This window comes from Mustela nigripes, chromosome 5 (assembly GCF_022355385.1).
Source record: "Mustela nigripes isolate SB6536 chromosome 5, MUSNIG.SB6536, whole genome shotgun sequence".
In the NCBI taxonomy this organism is placed as follows: domain Eukaryota; kingdom Metazoa; phylum Chordata; class Mammalia; order Carnivora; family Mustelidae; genus Mustela; species Mustela nigripes.
This window is the reverse complement of record NC_081561.1, coordinates 97,484,039-97,506,249: the sequence shown is the minus strand read 5'-3', so window position 1 is coordinate 97,506,249 and position 22,211 is coordinate 97,484,039. Positions and strand designations below refer to the sequence as shown.

General features: G+C 35.3%; 1 protein-coding gene across 7 annotated transcripts in view; it reads right to left on the bottom strand.

The window, feature by feature from the left end:
• Positions 1 to 5,555: 5,555 nt before the first annotated feature.
• Positions 5,556 to 22,211, bottom strand: part of SENP6 (SUMO specific peptidase 6) — a 124,672-nt gene continuing 108,016 nt past the window's right edge. For all 7 annotated transcript variants that reach the window (XM_059400945.1, XM_059400948.1, XM_059400951.1 and 4 more), the window contains 6 exons: positions 21,467 to 21,897; positions 14,889 to 14,992; positions 12,947 to 13,035; positions 11,527 to 11,595; positions 11,278 to 11,428; positions 5,556 to 8,539 (listed from right to left, as the gene is read on the bottom strand). In XM_059400945.1, coding sequence (XP_059256928.1) covers positions 8,330 to 8,539; positions 11,278 to 11,428; positions 11,527 to 11,595; positions 12,947 to 13,035; positions 14,889 to 14,992; positions 21,467 to 21,897 — 1,054 coding nt within the window. In that variant the 3' untranslated portion in view covers positions 5,556 to 8,329. The remainder of the gene's footprint in view (positions 8,540 to 11,277; positions 11,429 to 11,526; positions 11,596 to 12,946; positions 13,036 to 14,888; positions 14,993 to 21,466; positions 21,898 to 22,211) is intronic.

Here is a 22,211-nt window from a genome sequence, read left to right as displayed (position 1 = left end):
TTTTTAATATTTTATTTATTTATTTGACAGAGAAAGATCACAAGTAGGCAGAGAGGCAGGCAGAGAGAGAAAGGAGGAAGCAGGCTCCCTGCTGAGCAGAGAGCCCGATGCGGGACTCGATCCCAGGACCCTGAGATCATGACCTGAGCCGAAGGCAGCGACTTAACCCACTGAGCCACCCAGGCACCCTCTTTTTTCTTTTCTTTTCTTTTTTTTTTTTTTTTCACATAAGCTCTATGCCTGATGTGGTCTTGAACTCCAGACACTGAGACCAAGAGTCACACATTCAACCAACTAAGCCAGTCAGGCATCTCTGTATTTAATTTTTGTTTGTAAAGAAAACTACAAAGTTTTGACTGGAACAAAGGAACATTCTTTTCCATTTTTACTGCATTTTTTTTTTTTTAAATAACCTCTACACCCAACATGGGTCTCAAACTCACAACCCTGAGATCAAGAGTTGCATGCTCCAGTGACTGAGCCAGCCAAGCACCCCTTGTTGCACATTTCTAAAAGGAACTTTTCAAATGAAATATTCAAATTATGTCTTATTGTTTTAGCATTCCTATGATCATAGGCATAATTATATCCTATATCCTAGCTATAGTAATTCATAATCAATTACTATAGTACAGGCTTGTATGTATTCTTGGCCCCCTCTAACACTTCATTCTCATCACTGGGATCCTGTCAACGCTTATAGCTGATCATGTTACTCTTTGCTTAAAATGCTTCAGTGACTTTTTAGAATGGTGACCAAAATCTTGGAACATGTCCTCAAGGCACTGCATGATCAGGTCGCAGCCTAACTCCACCTTATTCTTACTCCCAGTTATATAGGCCTTCTTTAATTTTACTTTTAAAAATTATGAAACTGCTTAAACATACTAAAAAATAACAGTTGTATGATACCCCAGGCAACAACTTCCAAAATAAATATTTAGCTACATTTTCTTTCTTTCTTTTTTTAAGATTTATTTGAAAGAGAGCATGAGAGAGCACAAGCGGAAGAAGGGGAGAAGCAGGCTGTCCGTCAAGCAGGGAGCCTGATGAGGGGCTTTATCCTCTTTACTCTGGAATCATGACCTGATCCAAAGGCAGCCACTTAGCTGACTGAGCCTCCCAGGCATCCCTAATTTCACTCCTAAAAAAGACATTTTATTTTCATCTTCTTTTATTTGGCCAGGCTAACCTAGCTTCAAGGATAAGATAGGATGTTCAACCCCAGCCTTGCTGGGAAAACTATTTTTTGGACCTCAGTTTGTTTCTCTGTAACCTGGGAATACATACCTCATATGGTCACTGTGAAGAACAAATTCATACATTTAAAGAGCTGAGAACTCTGTCTGGCATATATAGTAGGTGCTTAATAAAGGAGTCCATTATCATTTAGGACAAGTCATACATCTCTCAACCTCAGGGTCTTTCCACAGCCTACAAGTACTAGTCTTCACTTGCTCTGTCAGACTTTGTTCAGTTTGCCTACCAATAATTCAAATGTGACATCTTCAGGGAAAACTTCCCTAACTTCCCCAGATTATGTTATCTCTCTTTTTTTAAAGATTTTATTTATTTATTCAACAGAAAGAGAGAGCTCACAAGTAGGCAGAGAGAGAGGAGGAAGCAGGCTCCCCACTGAGCAGAGAGCTCAATGTGGGGCTCAATCCCAAAACCCCGAGATCATGACCTGAGCCAAAGGCAGAGGCTTATTAACCCACTGAGCCACCCAGGCGCCCCTAGGTTATGTTGTCTTAATATGCTTTTGCTTTTCCTGCACGGCATTTACTTGAAATTAATTTGTGAGGCTGATTAACAATGCCTCCATTACACTGGAAGGCAGCTCCATGAGGGGAGAAGATGGTATCTGTTTGGCTTCCCGTTTTAAATCCCCAACACCTAGTACAAACTAGGTACCCAACACATTTATTTAATATTAAAAGATCAATTTTTTTTCTAATTTGTTTTAGATCAAATCCTTTATTATCAGTATGTTTATAGCTAATTAGGATAAATGTAGTAAGTTTTATAACAGGCTTAAACAACTTGTTTCCAGTTATTTGAGGGATTAATACTACTAAAATGTATTAACAAAGAATACTTTTTTTGCAGATTTTTTAAAGAAATGAATGCTTTTAAGCTTTCTGCTACAGCTTTTTTTTTTTTTAAAGATTTTATTTATTGGGGCGCCTGGGTGGCTCAGTGGGTTAAAGCCTCTGCCTTTGGCTCAGGTCATGATCTCAGGGTCCTGGGATCGAGCCCCGCATCGGGCTCTCTGCTCAGCAGGGAGCATGCTTCCCCCTTCTCTCTCTCTGCCTGCCTCTCTGCCTACTTGTGATCTCTGTCTGTCAAATAAATAAATAAAATCTTTAAAAAAAAAAGATTTTATTTATTTATTTGACACAGAGAAAGAGAGATCACAAGTAGACAGAGAGGCAGGCGGAGAGAGAGGGGGAAGCAGACTCCCTGCTGAGCAGAGAGCCTGATTCGGGGCTTGATCCCAGGACCCTGAAATCGTGACCTGAGCCAAAGGCAGAGGCTTAACCTACTGGGCTCCCCGCTGAGCAGAGAGCCCAATGCAGGGCTCGATCCCAGCACCCTGAGATCATGACCTGAGCCGAAGGCAAAAAGCCTTAACCCATTGAGCCACCCAGGCGATCCAGCTACAGCTTAATTCATTTACTTAAGTAAATGATAGAGTGGCAGTCAGGGGAGGTGTAAACTAGCAGTTAAATGATTCAGATATAAATAGAAGGAAAAACCTCCAGATAATCTTTCAATTCACTTTCATATTTTTTTAAGTTTATTTACTTAAGTAATCTCTCCACCCAATGTGGGGCTCAAACTCATGACCCTGAAATTAAGAGTCACATGCTGGGACACCTGGGTGGCTCAGTTGGTTAAGCAGCTGCCTTCAGCTCAGGTCATCATCCCAGCGTCATGGGATCGAGTCCCACATCTGGTTCCTTGCTCCGCAGGGAGCCTGCTTCTCCCTCTGACTCTGCCTGCCACTCTGTCTGCCTGTGCTTGCTCTCGCTCTCTCTCTGACAAATAAATATATAAAATCTTAAAAAAAAAAAAAAAGTCACATGCTCTTCCAACTGCCAGCCAGGCAATGCCTTTCACATTTTTATACAATTTCTTTCTTTTTTTTTTTTTTAAAGATTTTATTTATTTGTCAGAGAGAGCGAGAGCGAGAGTGAGCACAGGCAGACAGAGTGGAAGGCAGAGTCAGAGGGAGAAGCAGGCTCCCTGCGGAGCAAGGAGCCAGATGTGGGACTCGATCCCAAGACGCTGGGATCATGACCTGAGCTGAAGGCAGCTGCTTAACCAACTGAGCCACCCAGGCGTCCCTATACAATTTCTACCTGCATATGAATTTAGGGGACTCGATGATCTTACAAAAGATTAGTATCATCAAATCTTTTTTGCTATCAAAATCCACATGTATACAAGAACTAGATTTGTATTTTTTTCATCACAATGATTATAGAAAAATGCTTTTCATGAAACTTCTTTTTCCAAGACACTGGTTACCTATTTTCAGGTTTTCAAATCATATACACAACTATCAGTAAAATAAAATATAAAAAACCTCAGATAAGTTTCAAAAGCACAGTTCAAAAAACCCCCAAATAGTTAATTCTGTCTTTTTATGAGTAGTATTTATAAATAAGATTGGAGAAGCAGTCCAGGAGAGAAAGAGGAGATAGCCAAATTCTGTTTCTGGCATTTTGTGTTCTCTATTTTCCTTTTGTTTAATCATTCTGCAAATTAACAAATTAAAAGCCCTAAAATATTAGTTCAACTTGGTTGAAATACTTTCCAAACTTATTTGATGACAGAATTCAGATATGCCTCAAAACCAGTTATCAAATATAATTTTGAGAATTGTTAGTCTGGCTGCATTACCTGGTCAACTAGTCCAGAATCCTATTAAAAATATAGAACCTTGGGGTGCCTGGGTTAAGCCTCTGCCTTTGGCTCAGGTCATGGTCTCAGGGTCTTGGAACAAGCCCCGCATTGGGATCTCTGCTCAACGGGGAGCCTGCTTCCCCCTCTCTCTCTGCATACTTGTGATCTCTGTCAAATACATAAATAAAATCTTTAAATACACACACACACGTATACATAGAACCTTGGGGCACCTGGGTGGCTCAGTCTGTTGAGCAGCTACCTTTGGCTCAGGTCACGATCCCAGGGTACTAGATCGAGCCCTGCATCAGGCTCCCAGCCCAGTGGGGAGCTTCTGCAATTCCCCTAGCTTGTGCACTCTGGCTGTATCTCTCTGCCAAATAAATAAAATCTAAAAAATAAATAAATAATAAAACCTTGACTTTAACAGTCATTCATTTTATAATCTTATCAAAAGTTGATGTTTTATCTTATAATCTGCAGAATCTACTTACTACCCTTTGAAAAATTAGGTTATCTGCCAGTCTCTAGACTTTGAGTAACTTAGTAATTTTCTTTATATTCTTCAAAGTTTAGTAACAGCAATTTAATAACTCACTGATCAAGTTCTTAGTGAGAATTGTGGGGGAGGCAGTATAAAAGTGTATTTTAAAGCTTTTGAGAGCAAAAAATGCAGACAGGCTTTAATATCTTTGGAACCAGCAACTTGAAAGCTGTCAGGAATATATATTGATCCTTTTAAATCAGTGGCTTTGTAGTAGAATTACTCAAGGAATTATCTGAAAATATATGGCACTACTGGGGTTGAAACCCTAGGTATGTGTATTATGGAAAGTTCTCACATTTCTAGATAAAAATCCTTGTTTTGGTAATATGTTCCTCACTGTAAACATTTGCAATAAGGATAGTTTAACTGTCACTCGTAATGAAGATGGTAAAGACCGCTAAACTTTTTTCTGTTTCAGGCCATGAGTCTATGCTATCCTATCTTCCTCTGAGTATATTACACTATTTCCTTAAGAGTAGTTTAGGATACTCTACCATTATTCCTTGATCTGATTTATCAGAATTAATGTGGTAGGACTACTTCTCCCCAAGGTACACATTTGATCCCTTTGACAACCAATTCTTCCTCTGTGGTTGAAGTGAAGTTTTGAAGAGACGTTTTCACAACCCTTTTTTCTTCATCCTGGGAGTAGGAAAACCAACAAATGTACCAGCAAATCCTGCTGAATTATTTCAGAACATTCTTTAGTAGATAACATGTCCCAACACAATCTGGTCTGGCTCTGTGAATTTGGTTGTCTTTACTGGTAAACTATCCATTTATATTCACTTGGCTAGACAGTCTGTAGTATGACCCTAGAGTAATCTCCCTTCTCTCCTTTAGTTCTCAAAGTGATCTGTAGCATTCTCTCTTTTAGAACCAAAGCACAACATTACCTCATCTGTTAAAGGTTGTTATTTCTAACCAAGTTATTCTTCTGTCATTATATTCCAGTAGTTTTGTTTTGTTTAGTAATCTCCACCCCCAGCACAGGGCTAGAATTCATGACTCCGAGAACAAGACTCATAAGGCCTACAACTGAGACAGTCAGGTGCCCCTCTATTCCAGCAGCATTACTCCACAACCTTTAATCGTATATATTAAAATATACTCTTTATTATGCTTGTTCAGTAAATTGTCTGAGACTTTAAGTTCAATTTTTGATTTCTAAGAAACTGAAACTTACTCTTTTTATATATCTTACAGCCTTCAGAGATCATGGTTTTAAGAAAAAAATATTGAATTTATTTTGGAAACTTAAGAAATAGTTCAATTATTTTATCCTTTCAAATAAAACTTCCTACTAACACTTCAATTACAGGTTACTATGATTAACTGACTTAAAGTTTATGTGAACTTGAAATAATACCATTAAGTTTTCAGCTGTCTTGGCATCATCAAAAGGAAAGGACCTGTTAAATGCTACCTTTGCTCCTAAGCTACCAAGAGCTAAGACACATACAAATTTTATGGCAAGTAATCTAAAACCCTTCTAAAAATGATTAGCCGTTATTCTATCCAACAAGAAAACAAATACAACGACCTATCTAATTAGTTAAGACACCAGATACTCATAGTGCAGTTTCAGTGTCTAGCAACAAACCTCTAAACTGTAAAATTTGACAACTTCTAAGTACTAATAACACATTTTTAAAGGTTGATATCCACTTTAAACTATATATAGAAGTACCAAAGTATACAATTATGAAGAGAATGTGAATATACACCAAAGATTCTTAATTAAGTCTAGATTTGAAGCTCAACCTGACAGTCTCCAAAGATTCTACATATTCCAAAGTTATTAGCATAACTATTTAAAAATAGAATTTCGCATGAGGTGGGGGAAATACAATTAAATAGCTAGATACTTTACCTGTAGAAAGTTGACAGACATCAGTCTGTATTTTTCATGTCAAAATGTGATTGACTTGAGTTGGCTCAAGAAATGAGTTATCTTTTTATCATATCAAAAATAAGAGTGCGAATCCAACCACTAGAAATTAAAATAAAACAAATACTTTGGAATAGCTTTTTCGGCATCTTTAAATTCTGATAAAATACATTAAAAATTAAATATGCCAATTTTGCTTACTGCTATCAGAATTTAAAAATACTTTTCATTTTTTTTGTCTATATATAGTAAGTAATAAAGTTAAACTTTTTTTTTTTAAAGTAGGCTCCATACCCAGTGTGGAGACCAATGCAGGGCTCAAATTCACATTAAGACCTGAGCTGAGATCAAGAATCAGACGTTCAAACAACTGAGCCACCTAAACTCTTTTAGTTTTTCATATTTAAGCTAACAGCTCTAGTGTATTCCTGAAAAAGGAAAAATATAATCTGAAATTTAAAATCTTAAGATATTCAAAGTAACAAATCTGTAATTGATACCACTAATGGTGATTTTCTTTGAGCTTATATTTTAATATCTCCTTTAATGAACATGTCTCGATAGATTCCTCTATTTTTCATTTTTTAGTTATTGTTAACAACACCCTCATATACCCCAAACACACTCATGGACCTTATTAAATCCAAGAAAATAGCCTAAAACATTGCTTACATTGCTAGATTTGGCCAGATTAAAAAAAAAAAAAATTGCTGATAAAAATGGCCTTTACTTTATTCTCAACTACTTTTGTTATATGTGCATTTTAAAAATTATTTAACAAAAAAAGGACTTTTAAAATATATATTTCAAGTCTCAAAGTTATTTCAAAAGAAATGTATAATATTTCATTTGAAAATAATAGTTTCAGCAGATATATGTACAATCCCTACATGAGTTGTAAATCCATCATCAAAACCATCACATTTTAGTGTTTTTAAAGGGGAATTCAAGGTAGATTATTTTTTTGCATTATGCAACTGACTTAAAGACAGTACTATTACATGTAAAAATAATTTACACTAAAAAACTCAAGCACAGAAATCTGATACTTTGTTTATCAAAATAATGAGAACAAAATGAGCAATGAAAAAAATAGCAAAAGCCATTACAAAAAATAGTAAATTCCTATTTAAATTCCTGTGTTCACACAGCTTAAAAATGTTTATTAATTAACTATATCACACAGATTGTAGCATACTTTAAGCTATAATATAGAAAGGTAACATGGGATATTTGAAATTTAAGCTGCACTTACCAAAATAGTTTAACCTGAGTCTTTGATGTCTTCAGAAATGTACTTGACAATAAGGTATGATAAATTATAATTATTATTTAGTAGTATAAGTCAAGATTATTTTTCTTTGAATATTTTTAATACTGCTTCTTAAATATTTGTGTAAAATTATAAATATTACATTTTGGGGGTTCTCTGAACACAAGGGAGTGTATGAATAAAAAACTGTTATTTTTTTTCCACTATACAAGCATATGAAGATGATCTTTCTTTTTTATATTTAATCATAGTTTCATGTTTCAAGTTATTTTAGAACAAATGCAGGTCAAGAGATTATCATAGATACTTGAATATTCCCATGAAATATGTCACACCCACTAAAGAATTTAATATAAGTTCACTAAAGAATATCAAATTAATCATTTCCTCCTATAAATATTTTCTTTTTATTTATTTTGTGTTTAGAAGTTGCAGTTTTAAGTACTATTAACAGAAAATACATAACAAAAGCTTCCTAACAAGTGAAAAAAATAATTATAAATGCTGGAAAAATTGGCCTCATTAACATATTTACAAACTTTTACTTAATACATACTCCATTGGAAATTAATTATATGACATTTATACAAGCATTAACATTTCCAGATCACTCTGAGTAGTGAACACTTCAGTTCTTTACTGTGTATCCCCAAAGTTGAAAGTCACTCAGTTTCTGAAGGCAATACTGACAAGCATCAGAAATGGGTCAATCTGAGATGTTATTGACATATTGTTCTGTTCCTTCACCTAAAGATGTTTCTGTTGAGTTAGTGTCCTTTTGCTTCTTTTTTTCTTTGCTCTGATCTTCCTGAAGCTTCAGAATTATGTTTCGGATTTCTTCTCTTTTTGTTCTCATTCTTGGGGGAGGAAACCAGTTTGCCAAATTCATAGGTAGTTCAAAATTGAGAATTGGATTCTGGAAATAAAAATATTAAGTGCACATTAGAAATTTATAATAAATATTTTAGTCTCAATCACAAGAGCATTCAAAAAAATCAGTAACTCATTTAATAAGCATGCACTTATTTATTATCTATCCCATGCCAGATACTGTGCTAGGCACTGGAAATAATGAGACAGTTTTTGCCTAAAGATCTTATAGTATAGACCAAAGGTCAGCAAACTACAGCTAGTAGGCCTCATTCTGCCTACTGTCTATTTTTGTAAATAAAGCCTTATTGGAACATGCCACAATAACTCATTTACATTATCTATGGATGCTCTCATGCCACAACAGCTGAATAGAGAGTAGACACAGAAATTGTATGGTCACAGAGCCTAAAATATTTATTACTTGGCCCTTTTATGAATGGTTTGCTGACCCTAGTCTAGATAGAAAGATAACAATTAAAACAGTGGACATGACAAGTATTGTAAGAGTAAAAGCAGGAAGTCTATAAGAATCCATGCCTAGGGGCTTAACACAATTCCAAGAAGTGACATATATACATATTTATTTATTTAAAAGATTTTATTTACTTGAGAGAGCCAGAGAGAGAGAAAGAGAGAACACAAGCAGGGGGAGCAGCAGAGAGAGAGGGAGAAGCACAGGCTCTCTGAGCAGAAAGCCCGACATGGGGCTTGATCCCAGGACCTTGGGATCAGGACCCAAGCTGAAGGCAGATGCTTTAACCAACTGAGCCACCCAGGTGCTCTAATAAGTGATATTTAAGCTAAGACCTGAAGAATGAGTAGAAGTTAGTCCAATAAGGAATGACAGAAGCAACGGGGAAGAATATCCTGGGTAGGGACAAGAGGCAAGAAAAAACACGATCAGTATAAGAACATGAATGACATTCAGGTGGCTGATATACAGAATGCTAGCATACGAAAGGTAGGAAATGAATGAAGCCAGAAGCTTGGACAGAAGTTGGGTCACACGGGCCATGTGAAGGATTTTCATCTTTAGCCTAAAAGCAACAGGAGTAAAATGATTAGATTTCAGTTTCTGGAAAACTGTGTAAAATAAAAGGCAGCATGCTTAAAGACTGGTGTAGCAATTCAGAATGGTGATGTCAGTGTATTGGGCTTAGAAAGTGGGAGCAGGAATAAAGAAATGAACATATATAACATTAAGTGATAGAATTCACAGGACTGAGCACTATACTGATGATGGATGAAGAGGAAGAAGTCAAGGTAATTTTTTTAAAGAGACAGCGGAGTTATCTTTTTTATTTAAATATTTTATTATTTGAGAGAGAGAGAGCGAGAGCACGCGCATGAGAGCGTGAGCATGAGCAGCAGGGAGGGGCAGAGGGAGAAGAAGCAAGCTCCCTGTTCAGCCGGGGCTGAATCTCAGGGATTTGATCTCAGGACTCCGGGATCATGTCCTAAGCCAAAGGCAGACTTTTAACCAGCTGAGCCACCCAGGCATCCCAGGAGTCAAGATAATTATTAAAAATATCCAAGAGCAGTATGGCATTATACCCCTAAAGTCAAAGGAAGAAAGCATTATGAAGAATGCATGGTCAATAGTGCCAAATGGTGCTGGGAAATTGGCAACAATTTCAATACAAAGATGAGAGTAAAGCCAGATTACAAGGATTTGAGAAACAAATAGGACTTGTGGAAATGAAGACAGTGAATATAAATAAGAAAAGAGGGTAAAAGTCCAAATCATGGGAGACATTTCTTAAGATGGGAAGAGCTAGGAAGAGGGAGAGTTGATCAGAGTGATGAGAATGATGTCAACAAACCCTGGATTTGATAAAGTATAAATAGTCTTTTTTTTTTTTTTTAAAGATTTTATTTATTTGACAGATAGAGATCACAAGTACGCAGAGAGGCAGGTAGAGAAAGAGGAGGAAGCAGGCTCCCTGCCAAGCAGAGAGGCCAATGTGGGACTCAACCTCAGGCCCCTGAGACCATGACCTAAGCCTAAGGCAGAGTCTTTAATCCAATGAGCCACCCAGATGCCCCTATAAATAGTCTTTTTATGCTTTAAAAATTCTCCAATTTGGGATTTTCTGCTTCCTAGAAAAGTTTTTGAAATGTTTTTCAAACTCTTTAAAATATTTCCTCATTGTGTTTTTTACATTAACATAAGGTCAAATACAGTTGACCCATAAGCAATGTGGGACTTGGAGCATTGACCCTGTGAAGTCCAAAATCCACATAGAACTTTTGATGCCTGAAAAACTTAACTACTAATGGTCTAATATTGACCAGAATCCTTACCAGTAACATAAGCAGTCAATTAACACATATTTCTTTGTTTTATGTATTATATTATTGTATTCTTATATAAGGCAAGCTAGAGAAAATAAGTTATTATGAAAATCACATGGAAGAGAAAATGCACTTATAATATTGTACTGTATTTATTAAAAAAAAAAATCTACATAGACGTACACCCATGCAGTTCAAACCTGTGCTAAGGAATCACTATATACTATTTTATTTTTTTCTTTTAAATTCTTTTTTTTTTTTTTTAAGATTTTATTTATTTGACAGGCGGAGATCACAAGACAGCCTGAGGGGGGGGGGGGGGGAGCTGGCTCCCTGCTGAGCAGAGAGCCCGATGCAGGACTCGATCCCAAGACCCTGGGATCGTGACCTGAGCCAAAGGCAGAGGCTTTAACCCACTAAGCCACCCAGGCGCCCTATACACTGTTTTATTATTTATTATATCAGATCAAATATACTGAAACCCACCTCAAAAAAGCTCTCTACATACTGTAACACATAAACACCACAATCACTGAAGTTATTTTGCTGGGGTACTTTTGGATTAGAGCCTTTCATAACATCTTTGGAAAAACTTCTTTTGCTTCCTTTTTTAACTTCCCATTCCACCTCTAAATACCTGCAAAAATGCACATATGGTAAGAATATACATATATTAATATACAAGTCCCTCATTCCCACCAGAATACAAAATACAAATTATGATTTTGAACTTACTCTCTTAGAATTTTTACAACATTTGACCGAGAAGGGCCTCTGAGTGAGTCCATCAGTAGGATACAAGGTCTGCAGGGTGAAATGACCAAATGTTAATATTTATATTAACATTAAGATAATATTATTATTAATTTATAAATTATATATTAGATTATATTAATATTATTAATATTAAGATAATATTTTATCTTTTCAAGATTATTTATTTATTTGAGAGAGAGCACACATGTGCAATTGAGAGCAGAACACAAGCAGGGGGGAGGGTCAGAGGGAAAGGGAGAAGCAGACTCCCCACTGAGCAGGGAGTCCAACGAGGGGCTTGACCCCAAGACCCTAGGATCATGACCCGAGCTGAAGGCAGATGCTTAACCACTTAACCAACGGGTGCCCCCAATACTTTATAATGTTTAAAAGGCATAAAGAGGTGAGCACTATCAACAGAATTTAAAATATTCAAAATTCTCTTGCTTCAGTAAAACTTGGGGGAAAAATAAATCTTACAGACACATATACCCTAACACAATACCTAATTACCCATAATTATATTAAATACCAGATTACAGGGATGCCTGGGTAGCTTGGTCAGTTAAGCATCTGCCTTCGGCTCAAGTCATGATCCCAGGGTCCTCGGATCGAGTCCCACACTGGGCTCCTTAATCAGTGGGGAGCCTGCTTTCTCCCTCTCTCTGCTGCTCCCCCTGCTTGTGTTTTCTCTCTCTGACAAATAAATAGAATATTTAAAAAACAAAATAAAACAAATTACATAATATTAATTGAACCACTTCTTATTATAAACATATTTGACTAAAGTTCCATTTTTGGTTCCTTAAAAGAATACAAAATTTAGTAAAAAGTCAAAATAATTCTGAAAATTTGAAAATCCCCCAATTCCAAATTAGCAAAAGTGGGACCATGAAAAATAGAAATAATTCCACTTTTTTAAGCCTTTTTTTTAAAGTAATTTCTGTACCCAACGTAGGGCTCAAATCCACAACCCAAACATCAAGACTAAGCCAGTCAGGTGCTCTGAAATAATCCCACTTCTAACTAAAACCTATTATAGATAACAAAACAGGTAATCATCATATAGAAGAATTAGTTTAGGGGCACCTGGCTGGCTCAGCTGGTGGAGCATACAACTCCTGATCTCAAGGCTGTGAGTTCAAGTATCAAACTGAGTGTAGAGATCACTTAGGGGAAAAAAAAAAGAATTAGTTTAGAATCCAGTGTTTTTTGCAAGATTCTCCCCAACTTGAGCCCTGGACACTGGGCATAGCCCAACTTTCCTCACTCATCTTAGACAGGTTTTGTGATTTTTAAGGACTTGCTGAAATAAAAACTGTCCAGTTACGTTTTATTCTATCAGGGTATGTAAATAAAATTTATCATGCAGTATGCGAGATATAAAGTTAATGCTTACTGTTTACAGATAGTAGGCTTTAAATGCCACTGTCCTATTTCTGAATTGCAGTTGTCATCAGCAAGGAATCCATCATCACTGCTATCATCCTATAAAAGACAGCCTGTTAGTAGTGAACACAATCTAAATAATTAATAACCTCACAAAACAGCACTACTGATAATAAAAATCTTCGTAGCAAATATATAAATTTTTTCTATATAATAGTCCTCAGACATGAGAAATTGTGGTCACCTGATTCTAATTATCCAATGCCACAGAACTGACATTTTTATAAAAAGAAACCATGGATCAGAAGGCTATGACATTGTTATATCTAATTTTCAATGTAAAAGAAAATTTTAAAGATGAATAGAGTAGGACTGATTCTTCTTCAAATACTACTGTTCTGATTTTAGATATTTCTACAAAAATTTAGTTTGTTGGGTAAGATAACTGTTTCTCAATAGGAATATGAATGACTTATTCTTTTACATAAATAATTTTTTAAATCAGAAATATTTAAAGAATTTTGGGAAACACCTTTGTGACAGAACCATACATGTACTTCACTTAAGAGAAGACAACTTAATGACAGTGTGCCTTATTTTGTAGATTATCTTCAATGTAAAACAAAGCTTTTCCTGTTCTTCAGAAAGCTTCTAGCAACCTTATAAATGAAATAATAAACAGAAATAATAACACATATATTAGCTAGTTCATATAACTATTACCCCAAAGGAACACAGTATAGCACTCATTACAAACCTTGAGTATAATCCATATATATATGCCTGTGTAAAGTTGCAGAGAAAAACTGTATTTCTTAGACACCACAAAGAATGGCTTTTGTTCACAGGAGGATTGTGCAAAAAGGAAAAATGGTGCAGTACAAAGCTATCTTCACTATTAGATAAACTCAAAGTTTATTCAAACAACTAAAGAAAAGTTCAGAGATTAAAGAAATGGAATGCCGTAAGATTCTTACAACTTTTCTATCAACATAGCCTTCTTTAACTGAGTCATAAAATATTTTCAAAAATATATTTTATTCTTGGTGTAAGTAAAATTTATTAGAACTCTAAGAAAATATGAAAATTTATCAATGTTATATTTTTTTAAGATTTTATTTATTTATTTGACAGAGATCACAAATAGGCAGAGAGGCAGATGTGGGGCTCAATGCCAGCACCCTGGGATCATGACCTGAGCCAAAGGCAGAGGCTTTAACCCACTGAGCCACCCAGGCGCCACTACCAATGTTAGTTTTAACTAAATATTGTATGTTCCCGCCATGATACATATACATTAAGCCAGAAGAAAAGAATTACTGGAAATGTGGAAAAAATAGTAATTTTGCTGTGCTCAAATACTACATAATCAAGTATGCACATTTGCCTCCTGAATAAGTTAGACCAAAGGTTAAGTATGACCCATAAATGCTTTAGAAGAGGAAGAGAAAGGGATGGCAGAGTTAGTGGGGCTAGTGGCGGGGTTTAGGTGGGAGAATCAGTTTTGTATTAAAACTGTTCTGAGGTAGGTAATGTTAGTTTAGTCCATGATGGCAATAATGAAAATAAAAACCCTAGAAGAAAAATAAAACAAAAAAACAGTATACATTTACCCTGGCAACTTCTTTCTTTTTTAAAGATTTTATTTATTTATTTGACAGAGAGAGATCACAAGTAGGCAGAGAGGCAGGCAGAGAGACAGAGAGGAGGAAGCAGGTTTCCTGCTGAGCAGAGTCCGATGTGGGACTTGATCCCAAGACGAAGGCAGAGGCTTAAGCCACTGAGCCACCCAGGCAACCCCCTGGCAACTTCTGAATTAAAAACTTAGGTTTGTGCTTTGAGAGGAGACCCAAATTCAGAAGGCATGAGTTACTGGTAGAAGGAACTGCTTACAGGACTCCAAGAAAAACTTAGATAAAATATTGGAGCTTTTTGCAAACCTTAGGTTTTACCTGGTTATCCTGATCTTCTGAGAAGTCAATGAGCTCATCTTCAAGCATTTTGCTGCATTCAGTTGATTCATCACTATAGTTTAGTCTAATTTTGCTTAAGCCATCTATATCAATAAGAAACATTATATAATTAGGTGGCTCTGTGGCGCAATGGATAGCGCATTGGACTTCTAGTGACGAAAGAAACATTATATAATTTAAAAAAGGACATGCACATACCTTATAGTATATGATGTTAAAATTAATGCTAGTCATTAATTATATAGTAGCTATGGATAAAAATCTGCATTAACATGTAATTCCACAAATATAATTTACTTCTAATAAAAACCTGGATTCAGTATAAATTATGAAGTTGTTTCTACTACTCAGACCCTAAAATTCATTAAAATTTAAAACTAGGTATCAATTATAAGTATATGTATGTTTAAATATATATAGATATATACATGTATGTGTATTAAAACATTTTTGTGCTAGGTATGCTAGTTATCCTTAGTAACAGAAGCTACAATTGTCTAAAAATAACCTAATGTCCAATAACAGGAATACTTAGTTAATTATAGAACATAAAATATTATACATTTTTAAAATAAAAATTATAAAATTGTGAAAAATTGTATAATACAGATTAAAACATAAACATGATTAAAATTAAGTTAAACAGCTTGTTTGGGGACAAATAATAAAAAGAAAAATACAAAAATGAAACTACTCAAGATGTTAGGATAGTAGCTACGGATGAGTTCTCGAACCCTTGTTTATTTTTCCTTCTTTTTTTTTTTTTTAATTTTTTATTTTTTATAAACATGTATTTTTATCCCCAGGGGTACAGGTCTGTGAATCACCAGGTTTACATACTTCACAGCACTCACCAAAGCACATACCCTCCACAATGTCCATAATCCCACCCCCTTCTCCCAAACCCCCTCCCCCCAGCAACTCTCAGTTTGTTTTGTGGGATTAAGAGTCACTTATGGTTTGTCTCCCTCCCAATCCCATCTTGTTTCATTGATTCTTCTCCTACCCACTTAAGCCCCATGTTGCATCACTACTTCCTCATATCAGGGAGATCATATGATAGTTGTCTTAAATTTATTTTTTTATTATTATTTTGAGAGAGAGAGAGCACAAGAAAGGAATGGAAGGGTAGAAGGAGAGAGAGAATCTTAAACAGTCTCCATGCCCTGCACAGAGCCCAACACAGGGCTTGATTTCATGACCCTGAGACCGTGACCTGAGCTGAAATTGTCAGATGCTTAACTGACTGAGCCACCAAGGCATCCCATATACTTTTCCTTCATGTTTTGTTATATTCACTGACTTTTCAATAAAATAAAATAACCCAAGAAAATTTTATCATGAAATGATTCATAAATTTGAAATTGATACTTAAAAAAGTCAGTTTCAAGAATCTAAATCCTTCAAAATATTTTGCTGAAAGATGCTAATCACACGTTTTGGAAAAAAATATAAGGTTTACATGAAAATAATGAAAACCGAGGACTCTACTACCAAATTTAGTAATCTGTTTATTAAAGAGTATACCTTTTCCACTTTAAAGAGTATGACTTTAAGGTGTATTAGACAGGATACAGTTTATTTTTATATAAGTTATTAAAAGGGAACTAGAAGTTATTAAAAAGGAAGATGGGGTGAGAAGACAGCAAAAAAAAAACATGCCTCGGAAAAGATGTCTGTCTCTCTCTCTAAAAGTTGTAATTTAAAACACACTATTTAAAATAAATAATAAAGCACTATGGTAAATCATTTTGTTACATGAAAAATAGCCTTTACAATTTTTTTTCAAAAATCTGTATTTTTATGTTTGTTTGAAGCTAAAATATCTATATTTGAACAAAATCAGTCCAAATTCTCAGGAAATTCACAATCAATTATAATCAAGTTATTCTAGCAGCCAATTATTCATATCTACAGGGGCTATGTAATATAAATATAAACCTTACTCAAATTAAATATATGTGCATTTCAAAAAAGGCAGAAAAACAATAATTCTTTTATTCAGTAAGTAAATGTCCTGGTGTACACTGAGAGGTGATAACTCAACTGTTCTTTTATCAGTCTCAGTTTCTGAGAGCTTCTCATAGAGTCAGATCCTCTGAAGATACCACATGTGATTCTAGAGTTTAAAACATACACCTTTTTCATGTACCATAGTAAGACAACTATTTCATATGGTGCTCAACTGAAAAACTAGCAAATGAAAGTACCGATAACACACATTATTTTCCTACAGTTGGCCTTAACCTAATCCTTATGATGAGATACAATTCCTACTTATTACAACAGCATATTATTATCTGATATCAGGACTCAACACTTGTAACTCTATGCGTTCGACAGTTAAAACTATATTAAAACTATCTAAAATGCTTTGTTTAAGGGCACCTGGCTGGCTCCGTCGGTGGAGTGTGCAACTCTTAAGCTTGGGGTTTTAAGTTTGGGCCCTGCACTGAGTGTAGAGATTACTTAAAAACAAACAAACAAAACAAACAAATAAATAAATAAAACAAAACAGAACAAAATAAAATGTTTCTTTTAAATCTTGTCAATTATATTCCCAGGCAAAACAGAAATCAATTATTGAGATATTAATCACAATCACAGAAATTTTTACAAGTTCTTCTTATATTAATTTATAGTTATTATTAATATAATTATTAAATTATAATAATTGTATTAATTTCTAATATATCATTTCATATAGGACAGAAACTACCTAACCAACCTCACTGAGGTAATAAAAGCACCTCTAGAAAGCACTCTTATTTAATGTGAGTGATACCTTGGAAACATCTGATGAAAGCACAGAAATGCAGATTCACTCTAGAGCACTATTTTTCAAACTGTGAGACACTATCATTGGATTATGACAAGTATCAAAAAGAACAGAAAATATCAATGTATCACACCCCATAAAGATAAATTAATTTCCCTTAAGGAAGACATAGTTGATATGGTTGCAAACTAAAAATAAAAACAAATATACAAACTACAGTTGAAAAAAAAAAGGATTTAAAAAAAAAATCCTCAAGGATTTAAGGTTCTTAAAAAGGCAAACTTCATAAATCAGAGGATTCTTTACTTTGATCTCCACCAGGATATTAAGGATATTTACTTAAATTAAACTGGATACTATTTAACTAGAACATTAATTTGAGGGAGAGGGCCATTAGAAGTTTTTTATTTATTTATTTTTTTTAAAGATTTTATTTATTTATTTGACAGAGAGAAATTACAAGTACACTGAGAGGCAGGCAGAGAGAGAGAAAAGGAAGCAGGCTCCCTGCTGAGCAGAGAGCCCGATGCGGGACTCGATCCCAGGACCCTGAGATCAGGACCCGAGCCGAAGGCAGCGGCTTAACCCACTGAGCCACCCAGGCGCCCCCCATTAGAAGTTTTTGCAGTTTGTGTATATGAAGCGCTCGGCTTGTCCCATTGCTTTAGGTCAGGAACTTCATTCATTTTTAATTTGAATTCACATTATAGTGCGAGATTACTGATGAAAGAGGAACTTTAAAGAAAACAGTTCTGTGGAAATATAACCGCCATATCATACAATTCACCCATTTAAAGTGTATAATTCAGATGTTTTTATATATTTACATGTATGTGCAACTATCAGAGTAAATTTTATTTATTTTTTTAAAAAGATTTCTTATTTATTTATTTGACAGAGAGAGAAATCACAAGTAGGCAGAAGTAGGCAAAGAGGCAGGCAGAGAGGGAGAAGCAGGCTCCCTGCTGAGCAGAGAGCCTGATGTGGGGCTCGATCCAAGGACCCTGGGATCATGACCTAAGCTATAGGCAGAGGCTTAACCCACTGAGCCACCCAGGTGTCCCTTAATTATTATTTTTAAATATTTATTTATTTGCGAAAGCACATACATGCTAACAGGGGGAGGGGCAAAGATGGTAGGAGAGATAGTCTTAAGTAGACTCTGCACAGAGCATGGAGCCTAACGCCAGGCTCAATCTCACTACCTAAGATCACCATCTGAGCTAAAACCAAGAGTCAAACACTTACCCAACTATTCCACCCAGGCACCCCTCATCAGAGAAAAATTTTAAACCTCAGTAAGAAACCGTGTATCTTTCAGCTATTTAGCTATCATCCCCCCTTTACACTCCCTCACTCCCATTTGCCACATCACACTAGCCCTAATCTACTTATAGATTTTCCTGTTCAGGAGACTTCATACAAATGGAATCATATAGTATGTGGTTTTTTGGTGACTACTTTCACAACATTTTTAAGACCATCAATGTTGTAGCATATATCAGTATTTCATTTCTTTTTATGATCTAATAATATTCCACTGAATAGATATAGCACTAATTGATTATCCATTTGTCAGATGATGAACATCTGGGTTGCTTCTATGTTTTGGTTACTATAGCTATAATGAACATTCATGTTTAAGTTTAAGTTTAGTGTGTTTTTATTTCTCTTGGATATATATGTAGGAATGAAACTGTTGGGTCATACTATAACTCTACATTTAATTTTGTAAGGAACAATCAAACTCTTCCAAAGACAGTAGCTGCACCATTTTACATTCCTACTAATAATATATGGGTTTTAAAAAATATATATTTTATTTATTTATTTGTCAGATAGAGAGAGAGAGTGAACACAAGCATGGGCAGTGGCAAACAGAGGGAGAAGCAGGCTCCCTGCTGAGCAAGGAGTCTGACCCCAGTACTCCAGGATTATGACCTGAGCCGAACGAAGGCAGATACTTAAGCGACTGAGCGACTGAGCCACCCAGTCATCTCATACATGAGGTTTCTAATTTCTCCACTTCTTCACCAATACTTAATAGTATCTAACTCTGTCTTACTTTTTCTTCGACTCAAGTATTAAAATACTAAAGCTGAAAAATAATACAGGCTGCACTTAGTGATTACCCACTTTGTCTATCTTCAGTCCATTTCCTGCATAATGAAATAGACAAACGTGAATTAGCAAATATTTACATTACATGTACTTTTTTGCTGTAACTGCTGTATTTCCCCTTTCTGCCATTTATCTTATACCTTCCAAAGGGCACAAAGATCATCAATCTGGGGCTAAAATCAGATTTATGCAGCTAGTATGTCGAACAAATAAAAACTATTTTTTATAAAACTCAACAATAGCATTCTGGCAGGCGAGAATTCTACCACTGAACCACCCATGCAACAATAGCATTCTGAAGTACTAAAATAAGGTAGTGAAAGTATCAAGACTATCTTCAGCATTCTTTTTTTTTTTTTTAAGATTTTATTTATTCATTTTAGAGAGAGAATGCATGATCAGGGATGGACAAAAGGAGAAAGAATCTGAAGCGGACTCCGCACTGAGTACAGACTGTGACATGGGGCTCAATCCCAATACAAACTGAGGCGAAACCAAGAGTTGAATGCTTAACCAACCAAGCCACCAAGGAGCTCCAGCATTCTTAATCTTTGAAAGTCCTTTCTGAATTCACATAATATCTTTTATGTCTTATTCTGACTTTTTCCTCCAAAGCAAATGTATTAGATTTATTCACAGCTTAAGAAGCAAGGCACATGTCATAGCATATTATGGATTTTATGAAGTAGATTATTTTACTTTTGGGATGGAGAGAAAATTACAAAATTGATTTGATATGAAATTTAAGTACTGGAAGAGAAACTAGATTTCTCTAACAAGTGCTAGAAATATGGAACTGATTCAAGGGAAAAAAATTCAATTCATTAGAACTGAATGGAAATAAAGAAGTAGAGGTTGGACTAGCACCCTTCTTCACACTGAAACATGAAAGAGAGTGAAGAATAAAGAACTAACCTCTCATTTGAGTGTCATCAACTATTTTGGAGGAAAGGCTTTAATTTCTGACTCTCGCTACTTGATCTCTATTTGCCCATCTATACATTGAGAAGAATGAACTAATTTGCCTTAAAGATCTAAGAGTGTCCAACTACTGTTTGTGCCACAATTAACTGCCTATGAAATAAGAATAAACCCAAGTTGCTATAAATGAAAAACGTAGACCTTGTACTACAGTTTTGTTGTTTGTTTGCTTGCTTGTTTTAGATTTATTTATTTATTTATTTGACAGAGAGAGAGAGAGAGAGAGAGAGAGAGAGAGAGACACGGAACACAAGCAGGGGGAGTGGGAGAGGGAGAAGCAGGCTTCCTGCTGAGCAGGGAGCCTGATTTCGGGCTCAATCCCAGGACTCTGGGATCATGGCCTGAGCCGAAGGCAGACGCTTAACAACTGAGCCACTCAGGCGCCTCCCTTGCACTACAGTTTTAAACCTTCTTTGGGGTGTAGAAAGGCATAAGGGAATTTTTTGGAATGATGGTAAAGTTCTAAATCTTGATTATTATAGAGATTATATGACTATATACATTTATCAAAGCTCACTGAGCTATACTTATAAAATGGGTGAATGTTTCTGTAAATAAGTCGTATCTCAATAAATCTGACTTTAAAAAAAAGTGCGCTTTGAAATCTTAATCCTATGTATAAAAAAACCAATTTATTCTGAATTCATTGATTCTTTCAAAACACTTAGACACATACCTGTATGGTGCGTAGAACTTAAATATTCATTCTGTAGGCCATTTTCACTTTTAGTCCTATCAACAACTTTCTGGCATGTAGATTCTCCTTTATTCGATTCTTCATTTTCACTTGCAGTATGATTTATTTTTTTCAGACTACATTTCACACTGCCTACATTTCTCCGAGAATGAGGGTCACCTTCTTCTTGTTCAGCACTTGAATCAATTCCAGCTACACAATGTTTTCTGTTTAGCATCTTCTTAATTACAGGCTTGACAGAAGAGTTTTGTGAACAACTGTCCATTTCACTGGCTGAAGGAGAAGAAATACAACTGTCCTCTACAGTTGAACATTTTTGCATGACTGTATTTTCATGGTAATGAGGATTAGGTTCATACTTTGGTTTTTCCAAACCAGGGAAACAAACAACAGCCAAAAACCAGTGTGCACTGTAAAAAACAAACAAAACTACTAAATATATTATTAGGAGAGTTTATTATATTTGGCAATAAGTATCAATTGACATATTTTTTCTAAAGTCAACAAACATAAAGAATGCCTGATTTTTCAATTCTCAAATGAATCCACTTGTTTATATGATCATTAATAGAATATAACATCTATTCAAAAAAATAATTTTTTTAGAATTATGTAGCCTGCACTCAATTTTGCAAATAATCCCTTGAACTTTTATTGCTTTTTTTTTTTTTTAAAGATTTTATTTATTTATTTGACAAACAGAGATCACAAGTAGGCAGAGAGG